This window comes from Aptenodytes forsteri, unplaced genomic scaffold (assembly GCF_000699145.1).
Source record: "Aptenodytes forsteri isolate BGI_AS27 unplaced genomic scaffold, ASM69914v1 Scaffold72, whole genome shotgun sequence".
NCBI lineage: Eukaryota > Metazoa > Chordata > Aves > Sphenisciformes > Spheniscidae > Aptenodytes > Aptenodytes forsteri.
Window position 1 is genome coordinate 3,841,913 of NW_008796193.1, and position 15,543 is coordinate 3,857,455.

At 39.1% G+C, this 15,543-nt stretch overlaps 1 protein-coding gene across 1 annotated transcript in view; it reads left to right on the forward strand.

Moving 5' to 3' along the window:
* Positions 1-15,543, forward strand: part of FNDC3B (fibronectin type III domain containing 3B) — a gene marked incomplete at its 5' end in the record, with an annotated part of 118,472 nt that overhangs the window by 73,395 nt on the left and 29,534 nt on the right. Inside the window, 2 exons of the mRNA XM_009288120.1 lie at positions 2,936-3,216; positions 11,447-11,659. Of these exons, the coding sequence (XP_009286395.1) occupies positions 2,936-3,216; positions 11,447-11,659 (494 nt within the window). The remainder of the gene's footprint in view (positions 1-2,935; positions 3,217-11,446; positions 11,660-15,543) is intronic.

Below are 15,543 nucleotides of genomic sequence, written 5' to 3' on the forward strand. Positions count from 1 at the left end.
TCTGTTGAGTGTTTCCTTCTTAAATTTTTTTTTAAACAGGACTCTGAATTTTTTTTTTTTATTTTTTCTTTTTACAAAGTAGCTTTCGAGCAGCTGGCCAACAGCCAAAGGAGCTAGTGCCCCACACCTCTACACTCAGCTTATTTTCTGACTTGGTCATAGCTGGCCGTATACCTTGCACTGGCACTGTTGGGGAAGGAGAACTGAAAGAGCGTGTGTGAGTGGCTTGGAAGTGTGAGCCAGAAAGTGCCTCTTGTTTGCACGGGAGGGAAAGCATTCAGCATCCACTGGGCAGGGAGGACACCGTGAGACCGCTTCTGCGGTGAGCAGCAGGGAGCTCAAGGAGATTTTAATGTTAAAAATGGAAACAGCCAGCTGTATAGCATCTTTGATTTCGAGTGGGCGTTCATTTTAAATTACCTGCCACAAAAATGTTGCACAAATGTACCCAGTTTTTAACACAGCCAATATAATTTAATCCATAGGCAGAAGTTAAGTGAAATGCATAACAGCACTAAGACATTTTATTGAAGTCCATCAATGACCCATGCATTACTTTCCAGAGGGCTTTATCCTCTAGATCTGATCTGTGTATTATATGGAGAAGAATTTGTTATAAGATACACTGGGACATTTAGACAATTACAAGAAAAAGAATACAGTAGGTATAGCAGACAAAGAAGGAAAGTTAAATAGTTTCAGAAATTTCAGTCTTTTTTTTTTTTTAAGAAAACAGAGATGATAATAGCTGTTTTTCTTATTTGTTAGCAGCTTTAACTGAAAAATCTTTTACTTTTTAAAAATAAAGATTCCCCAAACCACATTTACTTTGCCTTCTAGTAAACACACAGTATTGCTATCTCAATCTACAGTAACTCAATAAAAAGAGAGAATTGAGGAATCAGGCATATATAACTGCAGGGCAGACAATTTGTCTTTACTGTTGCTCAACTTCTTTCCTGTAATGAATATTCCTGAAAACAATTGTGGCTTCTGCAAAGGGAAATATTGCATCATTTTGCAGGGGGGAGGTATCTAGGAAGCAAAGAAGAATGAAATTCCCATCAGTTATGATGAGATTGTCCAATAAAGCAGTTAAAAGCACCACTAAAAATAAATTGCTTGGAGCAAGATACAGATTGCCAAACACTGGTTTAGAGGCAAGACAAATAATATCATTGGCAGACCACAAAACAAGGCTCACTTTTAACAGCTCTAGGAGTGCTTCACTAAATAGAAGGTGTCCCTGGAGCAGGATTTGTTTTGAAGGGCTTTTTAAAGGCTGACAAATCTAACTTTATTATCTCTTTCTTCAATTGAACAAAACGCCTCCTGGAAAAACAGAACGTGGCTTTGTGTTTGTATTAAGCGTAGCAGAAATAAGTTATTCACTACAGTTACGCATAGGTAAGAAATCAAACAATTGTTTGACATGTCCTTTCCTTGCTGTTGTAGTCCTACTGGCAACATTGTAAACCCAGGTTTAGTAATTAATTCTAATCTGGTGGGAGACTCTGGGCTCGCTTTTCCAAATGCAAAGGGAATGTGGATGATGGGCGATGCTGGGCAACGTCAAAAGCTGCTTTTGAAGGTCTGGATCTTCTGAACCTCCTGTAGCTCAGCCTGTACCATAATATGCTATCATAAGCTCTCCACGTACCTTGTTGGGATAGCAGCATGCTGGGCTGTATCAGAAGGAACCCAGCTAGCAGGTCAAGGGAAGGTGGTGTTGCCTGTTACATGCCATTCATGAGGACCTGGCATACTGTGTCCAGTTTTACTCCAGGTTGAAATAGAGATGTTCAGATGAGATATAAAGAAAAAAGTTATCACTGTGTGGGCAATTAAGGATTGTAACAGTGGTCTAGAGGGGCTATGCAATCTCAATCCTTGGAATTTTTCAAGATCCAACTGGACAAAAGCCTGAGCAACCTGGTCTATATTCAGCTTTGACCCTGCTTGGAGTAGCAGGTTGGACTAGATGTGTTCCAAGGTCCCTTCCAGCCTGCATGGTTTGTGATTGTGTGCACAGGAGTTTATAATAATCCTGAGGAGGTAATGTTAGTCATTTCCTAGGCCATTCCAGTGCAACATATACAGCATTTGCCACTGACTGATCAACCCATAAAAAACCAGGTCTGTACATTGTGCAATGTTGAGCTTGCAAAGACAACAGTCTCTGTAATCAGCGAGCAGAAGTGGGCCAGATTTTGAAACTTGGTTTCCACTGGGATCCTGGATCTATGAGTCAAGATGAGAAGCTTGATAATTGGTTGCTCTCCTCTCTTGTGGAAAATGTTGAACTGTGTGCTTTGGTGGTGGTTTGCTAGTGATTTGTGACTTCTGGGGAAATCTGAGTCATAGACTTAATGCCATGCTGAGTTCCTATATTCTTATATCAGAAACTTTTTAGCATGAAATTAGCTATCCATCCTCTGAGTTAGGAACCAGTGTAGCTCTCAGCAAGCCAAATACCCCTTATGTCTAGGGGTACTCTGCTTGCATAAAGCATCTGATGTTGCACTCTGCAGTATACTGAGGATTTTATACAGGGCGGCTCAACAATTTCAGGTAGCCAATTTGCTGAACAATGTGATGTCACCTGTCACTAACAGCATGACTGTGACATTTTCCCTTACTAAACAAAGTTTGCTGCTGATAAAAAGGTTACTGTTAAGTTTGATTAAATAGTTATTAGGGAAAAGAGAAATATTCTCCAATTTATCTGAGACATACTCCTGAGTTACAAAGGAAGATATTAATTGCTCTAGTATAGGTAGAGGGTATGAGTCATCCTTTAGAGAATAAGCCAGCGGTGCATATCCTCTGAAGAATCCATGCAACTCTTCCAGGCTACACAGTTCATTATTATGAACTCGATAGACATGTGAAACAGAACATTTATCCTGTAAAAAAATTTTTGTTTAACACACAGGCTATTAACCAGGCAGGAGCTGGACCCTACAGTGACCTGGTAACCTGCAAAATGCCGGCATCTGTGCCTGATGCAGTCTCTACCCTCTCCGTGCTGGAGGATGAGCACATGGATGCCTATCAACTCTCACCCTCTGTGTGCCTTGTACTGAACTGGGAAGAACCATGCAATAACGGAGCTGAGATTACATCATACAACATTGACCTGGGTGACATCAGCATTCCAGTAGGAAATGTTACAAGTTACGTTATCGATGATTTGCTTCCAGAAACCTCATACCGGTGAGTACAGGTTTTTTGATGTGGTACAGAGCACTCAGGATGAGATCACACAGCTTAATTTTACATAGGAAATGTTTATAGCATGTAGAGTTAGTAAAAAAAACCCAAACAAACAAAAAAAACCCCAACAACCCAAACAGCCAACCTAGGGAGCATAGAAATCTGCAATAATTCCTTTATGGAATGAATTGCGGTAGTTCATGTTCAAATACTGCTTTCTCCCCCCCTTCTTCTTCTTTCTCCTCTCCTTGCATTATCTCTGACCCCTCCTTCTTCTCAGCATAAGAAAGACATGGACCTGTTGGGGCGGGTCCAGAAGAGGGCTGTGAAAATGATCAGGGGGATGGAACACCTCTCCTATGAAGAAAGGCTGAGAGAGTTGGGGTTGTTCAGGCTAGAGAAGAGAAGGCTTCGGGGAGACCTTCTTGCAGCCTATCAGTACTTAAAGGGGGCTTATAAAAAAGATGGTGGCAAACTTTTGAGCAGGGCCTGTTGCGACAGGACAAGGGGGAATGGCTTTAAACTAAAGGGGGGTAGATTTAGACTAGATGTAAGGAAGAAATTTTGTACGCTGAGGGTGGTGAAACCCTGGCACAGGTTGCCCAGAGAGGTGGTGGATGCCCCATCCCTGGAAACATTCCAGGTCAGGTTGGACGGGGCTCTGAGCAACCTGACCTAGTTGAAGATGTCCCTGCCCACGGCAGGGGGGGTTGGGCTAGATGACCTTTAGAGGTACCTTCCAACCCAAACTATTCTATGATTCTTTTTAAGTTGCTCTGCTAAGGTAAGGTTATGCTGGTAGGTAAATAAATTTAAAAAATGGGAAATAACTAAAATTACAATGCGACATCTCATGTTTTTTCAGATGCTTAGCAGTACTCCTCCAGGGGTTTATAGTATTAACTGTATTGATCCCTGTGAGGGGATAGCAATTTGCATGCAATTAACTTTTATTTGTATAGCTACAGCTATTTTTTGTTTCTGGCATATGGAGATTAATTAAAAGATAATCTGAATTTGAAAACAATTTCTTTGTATCGCTTTAGAGTCTAAATTTCTAAGTGACATTGCCAAAATTTTGTTGTTATTTTAATGTTCAGGTTTATATGCTTTTTCCCTAATTGCTAATTAAAAAAAAAAATACAGTTCCACGCAGACAATGAACAGCAGAAAATGTGGCAAGAGAAATTCTATCTTAAGTATTGTTCTAATAAAAACTGAGATCTGATTGCACAGCTGTAAAATTAGACATGGCACAGACCACCTGTAATATTTTTCTTTTCTTCTTTGTATTCAAGGTCACAAACCTACAGGTCTTTTAGAGTTTAAATGAAAAGTTCATTTCTCAAATTTTATCATGTACCCAAAAAAGAACTTCTTGTAGCAAGTATACAAATATGTATACTAGAAGTTATTTAAAGTGATGAACATATGTTGATTGCAGTGCCTAGTACAGTGGTTCCTGATCTTTGCCTAGAATATCTAGGTTTTAAAACCATGTAATAAAAAATAAAGATGTAGATTTATTAAAAATATAGATTTATTAAAAATATATATACACCCTCTGGCAATCTGAAAAAAGAAGGCGAAATAGGAATTTGGTGATTCAGAACCTCTCTGTTCCAGATCACTCGTATAAATCCAGGAAATGTGACTACATGATCACTGGCTCCAGTTCTTCAGTGGCTTGTAACTGTGTGATCCTTTTTGGCAAAGGCAGTAATGAAGTATAAGCTTTTTCTTGTCTTCTACTGTGTTTATTTAAGATCCTAGTTTTGTGGTCAATTTAAGCTAGCATGCTATCAAAGGAAGCCTCTTCTTCCGTCCTTGTGTTGTCTCTTTTGTGCCAGCAAAGTGCTGTCACAGCATTCCAGACTGGGAAAATTGGTCTTCTTGAAAACTAACTGACGTGGTTTAACCCCAGCCGGCAACTCAGCACCACACAGCTGCTCGCTCATTCTCTCCTGGTGGGATGGGAGGGAAAATCGGAAGAGTAAAAGTGAGAAAACTCGTGGGGTGAGATAGAGCCAGTTTAATAAGTAGAGCAAAAGCCGCGCGTGCAAGCAAACCAAACCAAGGAATTCATTCACTACTTCCCATGGGCAGGCAGGTGTTCAGCCATCTCCAGGAAAGCAGGGCTTCATCATGTGTAATGGTTGCTTGGGAAGACAAACGACATCACTCCAAACGTCCCCCCCTTCCTTCTGCTTCCTTGGATGTCAAAATTCTTCGCTGAAGTCTTCCTTCTTGAGTCTCTTTTTTAGGTGGTTCTTGGTTGTCTACAGCTTCCTTTAGGGAAATGTCTTTGTCTTCAAAGCCTGGAAATGGAGATGTGAAATGAAAGGATGGGCAGGACATTACTCTTCTTAATAATCATGCTGCAGTCTTGTCCGTGAAGCTCTTACTCCTGCTACCATGAAAAGTGTTGTTACACTGAGATCATATTGGATTCCCTCCCCACCCCCTGCATTATTTCATTATTTTGTAAAAAGCACCATATTAAACCACGTATTTTCAGTCAGGGAGTCTGCTTGTCTCTGATCCAAATGAAAAGGCTAAAGCACAAACATTAACTGCAACTGTTCTAAATATTGTTGTAAGACTAAGTTCCTATAAAAAAAAAATCTAAAGAACACAAAGCAGGGATGACTAATCAGAAGTAATAATATATGAAAGCTCTTTTCTTTAATAAAACAAGAGAAAGAAACCCCTAAATCTTGCATCTCATGCTTGTCAGGGAAGACAAGTGACTGCAGTTGAGTTGCAAAAGCACCTCATCTATAGTTTGAAGTATTTTTCTGCTAATAAAAATAGACATGTGAAAGTGTTTTTCCTATTGATCGTTAACTCTTTCATTGATATTTCTTTTTCAAGCCTATCTTGACACCTGTCTTTCATCAGGGGATGTCTGTGCCCTGATAAATGTATCCGTAAGAACCATGTTTATCAAGCTGTATGCTAAAAGGTGGTGGGTTTTTTGCCCTCCCTGTTTCAATCAAGCGTGTTTCAGAACATCACTGATCTCATTCTCTAAATTTGCTCACCAATGGTTTTTCTTTTCATGTCAACTTTAGCTCAACTAGCTCTTTTCTCTCTGAAGTGTTTATTCCCTGTTGTATTTAAAAGCAGTGAACATGTTTTCTTCCAGGCGTTGTTTTTCCTAGACTAAACAAGCAAAACACGACTGGGTTTGAGACTCTGAACTCTCTTGCCAAAGTTTCAGCAGAATTTGAAGTAAATCGGCAAAGCGCTTATATGTTTTAGTTGCATTGGAATTTCACTGTCAATGTTTTTGTTTGTGGGAACCCGAAATTGAAAGCAAATCTTGGTTATTATGAATCCACCAAGTCCAAAATGGGAAAGGAATGTTGTTTTGCATAGCACTGTGATTCTAACAGTGTGTCTACACGTGTCCACCCTGTTGGACTTGTTAGCTTAGGTCTGGCATTGCTCTGCTGCGTCCAGCTTCTGTATGGGTATGGCCATACATGAGCAACTCGGGTATACACCAAGCAAACTCCAGGCTCTTTGCGGAGGTGGGCTCAAAGCTGGCAAGTTTGATGGTCTTTGTGTCTTAGTAGCAAATCCAGCCAGCGTGCCACAAGAAGGATTTGCATCCCAAAATACATTCCAGGCAGGAGGAACTGGGGCATGCTTCTGCGATGCTGCTAGTGGCCAGCGTAGGGCTGATTTCAAGAGGACTTCTCCAATGTCGGACACAGACTAGCACTCCTGTTGCAAAAAGCAGATGCCTTGCAAAAGCACTATGTAAACATTGTTGCTGGTGAGCAGCTGCAGAAATATGTCTGAGAGTTCTTCAGTCTTTCTGTTTTATTGACATAAGCACGAAGCTCTGATTATAGGGTAATAATATTTGGACTGGTTTTCTGTGAACTGATGTAACTAGAAGTGAGTTAATAAATATTCCACAATAAATAAGTATTCAACAGTTACAGAAATACCAATTTTCTGTTACACTCTGTTCCCAAGCTTCGCTCAATGCTTTCCATAGTTAGTTGTGCTGTGCTGTTGAGATACTTCACTGCAAAACAACTTTCGATTTTTAAGAATGCTTATTTTCTTCTGAAGTTACATAGTTTACAAAAATACATAGTAGCCTTATTAAATTTTAATAGCAACACTTAATGTTAATTTGGTTTAGGAATAAAAATTCTAGACATTTTAAATTTCTAAACTGTATTGAGGAAAAGATCTTCCAAGATGAAGAGAGAAGAATGCATATGGATGCTCAAGTTTGCAATGCTTAAGTGGGTTATAAAACAAAATTTATGCTTCAGAGTGTAAAACTAAGTGTTGTTCCAGCCCCAGAAGAGTGCAGTCTGAGTGGGGATCTGTGGGACTGGCTTGTCCTGGGGGCTGTGTATGATTACTATCCATTACGTTCAGGCTACTGATGATGGTGAAGCGTGCTGCTTCTCCATCCTTTTGAAGTCCATAGCATTTTAACTCCCACAGGTTTCCACAGGCGCATGTATTGCAACTGGTGGCATTCTACTTATGGGAACTAGCGAATCAAACTCTTCTCATGTCAGACTCTAAGATTAATTCAAAAGTGATTTTTCAGTTTGTCGGAATACTATACAAAGGATTTTGTGACCAATCTGAAAATAGCATCCTGTTTAGTGTGTTTATTTTCCTGGGTCGAGAATCTTATAGATAGAATGGTCTGTTAAAGATCTTTTAATGGTTTCTAAATTTGCCTAGTCTGATTTATTTTTTCCTAAATGTTTAAAAGATGCAGTGGGAAAATGTGAGAATGAATACAAATACTACTGGTCCAGGGTTTGCAAAATTAGGTACTATCCCTAAATACAGTCTTTACATTTTCAAAAAATCTACTTTCAAATTGTGATTGTCAGGTTTTAAAACCACCTTTCCAAGGCGGTGTTTGGAGTATTTTAACTTAGAAACCATTAGTGAAAAAGTTGAAAGGAATTCAGGAAGTGGTTTTATTGCAAATATTTCTACATGTCTATATACTACTTCTACATGAAAATAAAGAATTGATTTTTTCCCAGTATCAATTCTGTAAACAGCAATTGGTTTCCACTTAATTGTGGAAGTTATCTTACCCACTATGGCTGTGCCACCCAGCTGAAGGAGCTCAGAGTGTCGCAGGCTGGGGCAGGGACATGAGAAAGCACCTGAGCTGGAGCAAAGATGCTGCAGTACAAGGTGTTCTCCCACCACCATGTGCTCTCCCTCCTCTTTCAGATGGTCCTTCTTTCTCTCCTTTCTTTTTTTCCTTCTTCCTTCTCCCCTTCCCTGCGGACATTTCCAAGGCCTAATATCCATTGAGGAGACACTGCTGTGGTTCAGAGGGAGGTCAGCGCTGGGTCTGGGTTACACTGCCATGTGCACAGAAAATCACAGCTAGTTGTTTGTGCATGTCTGACAAAGCTCAGGACCTGGGAATGATAGTGGCAATTTACAAAGAGTTTTATGGTGGTCTACTCAGCAGAAAAAGGGTAGCCATATCCAGCCATGTTAGAGTCAAATAAATCAATTCTTGCTTTCCCGGTATCATCATTCATCTGGAAAGATGCCTGTCTCTATTTTAAGGCTTAAGAGTTTCCGTCAGTCTTACAGTGCTCCAAAGGCAGAAGTGGGGGCGGGGGGGAGGGGGTGTGTGCCTATTTGTGTGTGTCAGAAGGTGGGAGCAAGAACACCATGCAGCAGATGAAAGCAACAACACATGAGGGAAGAGGAAGAGACACATTTTTACCTTGTGCAAATACCTGGCAAAGGGAAGACAAGTAAGTGCAGATGTGTGTTCATGCACGTATCCAAAAAGTACATCTATCAGCTTCTGCTTAAGAAATGTGATGTGATATTTGAGCGAGATTCGTTTTGATCACTGCTTGTTTTCAAGTGCGGTAGCTGCCATTTGGAAATGAGTTAAGGTTACGATGCTTGAGGACAGGAGAGACTTTGTTGTTACTGGGACTTTGGATAATACAAAATAAAACAAACAAAAAAGGCTATGTACACTAGAGTGTGTTGCTGTAATCAATCTACAAAAAAGTAGTAGCATTTTGTAATGTAGCTGTTACTGTTTATGTGCATATGCTAATGGATTACTTGCCAGAATCCAGTGAAAATTCAGACAGTTTTCACCTTTTTTTTTAAACTGGAAAGACCATTAAATATTAATGTAATGACTCTTCAGTCTGAAGCAAACCCATAACATAATATGAAATAAGATCAATGCCTGTATTAATTACACTTCTTAAGATACTTGAAAAGCCTTTTGTTCTTTTTATGTCAAATGCTTGTATGCAGCAGTTGAAGAAGAGGCTCCCATTAGATCTTTCTTCATACCATCCACGCTCTGGGAGGAAGAGGATGAAATCACCGTTGTATAGCGTTGTAAGGTGGTCAGGATGCATTTCCCGAAACCAAAAGGAAGGTTAAAAGGAAAACGCAGCTCCGCGCCAAGCAACACTTTAACCTTGTTAATGGCTAGGTCAATAAGCAAAGGTTTAACCACACATTTACACGTGACTGTGTAAACACAGTGCATTCTTACAGTGTACAATTACTTTAGCTGCCTAATCGGTAGATAAGGCTCTGTTATTTTGCAATATGTTTATTAGACATTTAACCCTTTTTGTTCTTGAAATTGCAGAAAATATGGGGGCTGGGTTTTTTTTTTTTAATATTGTTCTGTGGAGTGTTTTTCCCTGTCCCTTTAACTCTACCTAATCTTTTTCTAATGGTAGAGTTGAAAACTTATTGTTCAAAGCAAAGTAATTTTTCCTATGTTGTTTGTATGAACTTACATCACTTTGTGTACTTCAATCAAAATAAGTAGCTATGCCAACTAAAGACAGTTCTATTTATCTTCTGCTTTCTCTGAAGCAGGCAGTCGTAGGGGTATACCATGTTCTGCTCTTCTCCCTTCTCCCCCCTACCACCTTCCCCAGGGACTTTTGGCTTCTTGGTGGCTGATAGTTTTGAGAAGCAACACTTCTTGTAGAGAGTCTTTTCCCATGAGAAAATACTAGGCTGCTGTGCACAGGATTTCCAAAGTAAATGGCATCTGTCCAGCTATCTAAACTAGGCTGAACTATCTAAAAAAACTAATTAGTTTGCCCATCCTGTTTTCTCTTATTTTCACTTTGATTTAACAAACTTTTGAAACCTTTCCGGCTCATCTGTACCAATATTTCTATTTACACAGTCCTCAAAGCTCTTTTGAAATGCGTATTTCACATTTTTGTTATGATGTTGTTGTTGCCATAGTAAAAGACTACTACTCTTCACTCATTCCTGTAAGCAGATTCTTATTGTGCAAATTATTAAACTAAGGTGCAGACAGATAAGAGAGAGTGACAAAACAGAAGCCAGGAGTCATTGTCTTAAGAAAGAAATAGAATTTAGAAAACTGGCTGAGTCTTAAGAATATTTCCAAATTAAAACTTCTATGACTAGGTAGGTGGTCTGCTTTTCTCTTCTTCTAAATGTCCTTAATGCGATTCAAATGGCTCAAGAGCTTTTGTGCATCTTGTGAGAGTGACTTGAGTCCAACTTTTATTTGATCTACTAGATAGTTCACTGATGGTTAATGTTTCCACAGTTTGTGTAGGACATGTAGAAGGTTTGTGGATTTAACCTTCTCAGTTAGCTCTCCCCAGCAGAGTTTCATGTACTTAAATAGTGTGCTTTGTGAGACGCTGCACACACTGAAATAATACTGTTCTTTGGTCTTCAGAGATATTTATCAACATGGAGGTGGGTTTCATGGCAGTGACACCAATGCTTTCACTTAATGATTTCACCTAAATTGGTCCATGACCTTTGTTAGACAACCACAATACACTTCTGCGTTTTATTTATTCTTAATTACATACTTCATGTTTTCCAGGTTGCACTTGTGTCTGTGCTGCTGTCCCTTGTTCATGTGCTTAAAGGGACTGCCATCATGTTCTGAGATTGCTTACCCAAATCTTCCCCCCTCTGCCTTACTGCATTTCTTGATATCTTCACTGCAGCTCTTACAATATAAACAGGGTGATCATACTTGTTATGTTTACAGAGCCTTTCATTTTGCCAAAGTAAAGCACAGCACTGGTAGCTGGGAGCGGGCACTGTGTTAGTGACGGAGCAGTCAGGTCCAGAAGGCTGTTTTGTTTCTTGAGACTTTTTTATACCAAGAACCTCGTGAAAGCACTGTATTTAACATTTACCTTTTTGTTGTTTGTTTTAGGATCAGGATCCAGGCTGTCAATGAAATTGGAGCTGGACCATTTAGCCAGTTTATTAAAGCAAAAACCAGGCCGTTACCACCCTTACCTCCTCGGTTAGAGTGTGCTGCAGCAGGTCCTCAGAGCCTGAAGCTAAAATGGGGAGACAGCAGTTCCAAGCTTCACGCTACCGATGACATGGTCTATATCTTGCAGATAGAAGACAGAAATAAAAGGTAAGAGATACGAATCTTTTCCTTGTGTTAATGAAAATGGATTCTGGTTCATCATAATGCCATTGTGAATCACAGTAAGAAAAATGTTGTTTTCCTGATTACTTCATACCTACAAATATATACAAAGTATTGTTTTAATAGGGATTCTGTGCCTGTAGTCTAACTAAGCAAATTATGTAACAAAGCTGTTAAAGTTATTATAGAACAACTGAAATCAGTGCTGTACCATTGAAATTTTAGCAAAACCCTGGCACCTCTGCCAAAAAAAGTTAATACCAAGTTTCACGGTCATAGTGCTTTACCGTTTGGAATACACAAAACAAAGATATTGCACCCAACATGCTGTGTGTATTAATAAAACAAATGGTTACAAAATCAGAGGTCTAGGAAAGGCAAAACTGAGCAGAACAAGGTTTTTTGGGCAACATGATGGTCAGGATTTTACAGCTGTAATATTTTTGAGCATTAGAAAATATGAGCTTGGCATCAGCTTGGTAGCTACACAGTAATTATGAAATAAGGATGCAGAAGAGCTCATCCACCATGTTTCACTTCCCTAAAATTTTCTTCAAAGCCATGAGAGCTTTTGGTGTGCAAGGAACACAAAAATGAACATTAAACAGTCAGTGCTTAGTAGAAGTATTTTCCCGTGCAAGTTTTGTATGGGAAGATTGGATAATGTAGCTCCAAAGTTGTGATGAGATATATTCAATAAAAAAAGGGAAGGAAAGACAGACAGTATGTGAGTATCGCCTAACAGTCTGAGCTCTTCAATGAATAAATATCATAGAAGGCTCATAATTTACTAAGAAACACTCTCAACTCATTTAATTAGGTAAAATAACTGACGTGTCAAGTAGATAATCCTTAGAGACTTTCAGTACAGATCATAATTTGGTGTAAATTAGCATGATTCCTTTAATTTAAATGGAGCTGCACTGAGTTTATGCCAGCTGAAGATCTGGCCCAAAAGCTCTAATTGTAAGTAATAAAACCACCATGAATAATGCGTAAATACCTCCCAGTATCTCAACTGTACTGATGCAGAGAGCGTACATGCTCCCCTGTATTAATACTGAGAGGTGTCCAATGAATATAAATGCCCATTTGAAGGTCTGACTGATAAAAACAGTTTCTTCAGAGTGCAATGATGCTTGGCAGGAGCCCATCACCTGCAGCAGCATGTGATCAAGTCAGCTCTAAAGAAACATCCAGCAGGCTTCTTTTGTTTGCTTTCATGTAGCACTGCAGGTAGGATGGTGAAGCACTGTAAATTGTTTTAAACCTGTTTTTATGTTGGAGAAAATAATAAGTTTCCTTGTAAGAATAAAATATGTTACCTGGCAGCAGCAAAGTAAATCTTTTTCCCCTTTGCTTTTGCACAAGGCTTTAGAATCATCCTTTGCTTTTGCACAAACTTTTCCCACTGCAAATGGTCTCTTAAGAGCTGTTAATTAGGAAAAATTTGAACTTGTTACTCTGCTAGGTCTTCTTAGCTTTAAATTTGGTTTATAGTCCACGTGAGCTCCCAAAGATGCAGAGAAACTACTCATCTACATTGTACTGTCTCCTCCTGCTTGAACGGAGTCCTTGCATGAAATGGCTTCCTTTGGTGGTTGGGTTTGTAGCAATTAGTTCAGATAATACCTGAAATAAGCCATAGCCCTGAGCCCTCTGGCTAATGAAGTGCATACCGGCGTGGGCACAGCAGAGAAGTAGAATGGGTGCGTTGTTGTCTGTGCCGGGTGCCGAGTTTGAGAACAGTTGGAGCTGGCAGGTCTTGGCAATAAGATTGATTTATTTGTTCCCTGTCTGACAGTCCCTTTTTGCTCCCCATTGTGTGCGTTGATCACAATGAGAGATGTTCCTGAAAGGATACAGCGGTGAAGTTTTGTACATTCAGGAGAGCTATCATTCCTAATGAACAGAGAATGACAGCCCACACATGAATTGGTAGAAACAGCAGTTAGTTACAGAGGTAGGAGTCCTCTCTTAGATCATTCCCATAAAATAAACCGCATCATGACTGAGGGGTTACTCGCTCATGTGTATGCTTGTGAAAAATATTGGAATACAGTTCTTTGAGCATCACTGGCCTCTTTAATTGCGCAGTGCTTTAACAGGCTAATGCAGGTAAACTGTGGACATCTAATGGAATAATTGAATAGAATAGAATATTTCAGTTGGAAGAGACCTACAATGATCATCTAGTCCAACAGCCTGACCAATTCAGGGCTGACCAAAAGCTAAAGCATGTTATTAAGGGCATTGTCTAAATGCCTCTTAAACACTGACAGGCTTGGGGCATCAACCATCTCTCTAGGAAGCCAGTCTCTGGTGAAAAAATGACACTGAATAAATGATCCAGAAGGATGTTTTGGAGTCTTTTATGGTTTGAAAGGGTTGTAGGAAGGTTCCATAGTGTCCCCACTGTTGAGAGAAGAGAGAGCACCTGACTCGGGGGGAAGAGGCTGTGGCGTAAAAATGGATAACTCAAAATTGACTTCTGTCATACCCTTAGTCTTTCAGAACATATTGTTACTGTATTCCCTGACACATTTGAAATTACTTTTAACAGCTTTATATTGAAATCCCTCAACTCAGTATTACAATTTTCCCTTCTTCAGTGAATCTGAGCATGCAGTTTGCTTACTGTAACATTGCTTACTGATGAGGTTTAAAATAGGAGTTAGCTTTAAAATGCTGTTGAAGCATTCTCACAAACAGAAACATAAAGATGAGCAAATTCTTTTTTTAAAAGAAAATCGTCAGTAAGTCAAATTCTGACCCTCATAGCTTTAATGGCCTTTTTGTAAAGATTCAGCTCTGCTTTTATGCAGTGATAGTCAGCCAGTGCTCTTGAATGTGTCCTGGTCATTAAGAATTGTTTTTAACTTTTCCATGCTGTAATGAGGTATAACAGGCCAGTTGTTGGAGACTAAATGTTTCATTGATTGTAAAACCTGTGAAACAAAATACTTGGAAATCTCCTGACACTGATTAATGTAGGGGCTTAAAAAGGTGTGCATATCAGAAATGTACTTGCTTTAGTTCTCATTTGCTCTTCAGTGTGTGACATTTAGGAAGATCAGATTAGCATCTCTTTCCTTTCAATTATGTGTAGCATTAAGTGGAAATGAAGAAAAATCTGTTTCTAGAAAGCACAGTATGTGGGAACATTAGTTGAGAGTAGTTGACCTTTATGTAAAGAGAACTATAAAATTTCTTTTCTTTTTTAAATAAACTATCAGTTGTGACTTCATTTCTTAACTCTAGTAATGTCAAGAAAACCATGTTAATCAAGTTGCACTATTTGCCAGAATACTGTGGATTTTTCCTCTCTTCAAGTGAAACAAATGAACCTAATTATAGTAATGCTTTTGATTTTTTTCCTGTACTGGTAATTAGTCTTTACTTGTTCCTACAACTAATTATACCTCTTAGTGTCTTAAAATGCTTACAATATCCAGTCTGAAAAAGAGAATTAGCAAGTACATTATTAGTGGGTCATTTATCAGTTGCTTGTGTTTCTTTTAGATGAATATATGTTGCAGTTGAAATGAATTCTGTGAATTTTGTGTGTATACAGAATCCAAATAAAAATATGTATAATTATATTTTAAGGGAGAATCATTGGCAAGGTTGGCTAAGAAGCAACCTAAACATATTCTTTAAAAATATTGACAATTCTTAATAAGTCTGCTTTCGTAAGTGAATTGTAAGAGATGGTGTTTATAGAATCATAGAATCATTTAGGTTGGGTCTGCTTTCAAGTGAATTGTAAGAGATGGTGTTTATAGAATCATAGAATCATTTAGGTTGGAAAAGACCCCACCCTTTACCCTAGCCCTGCCAAGTCCACCACTAAACCCTAAACCTAAGCA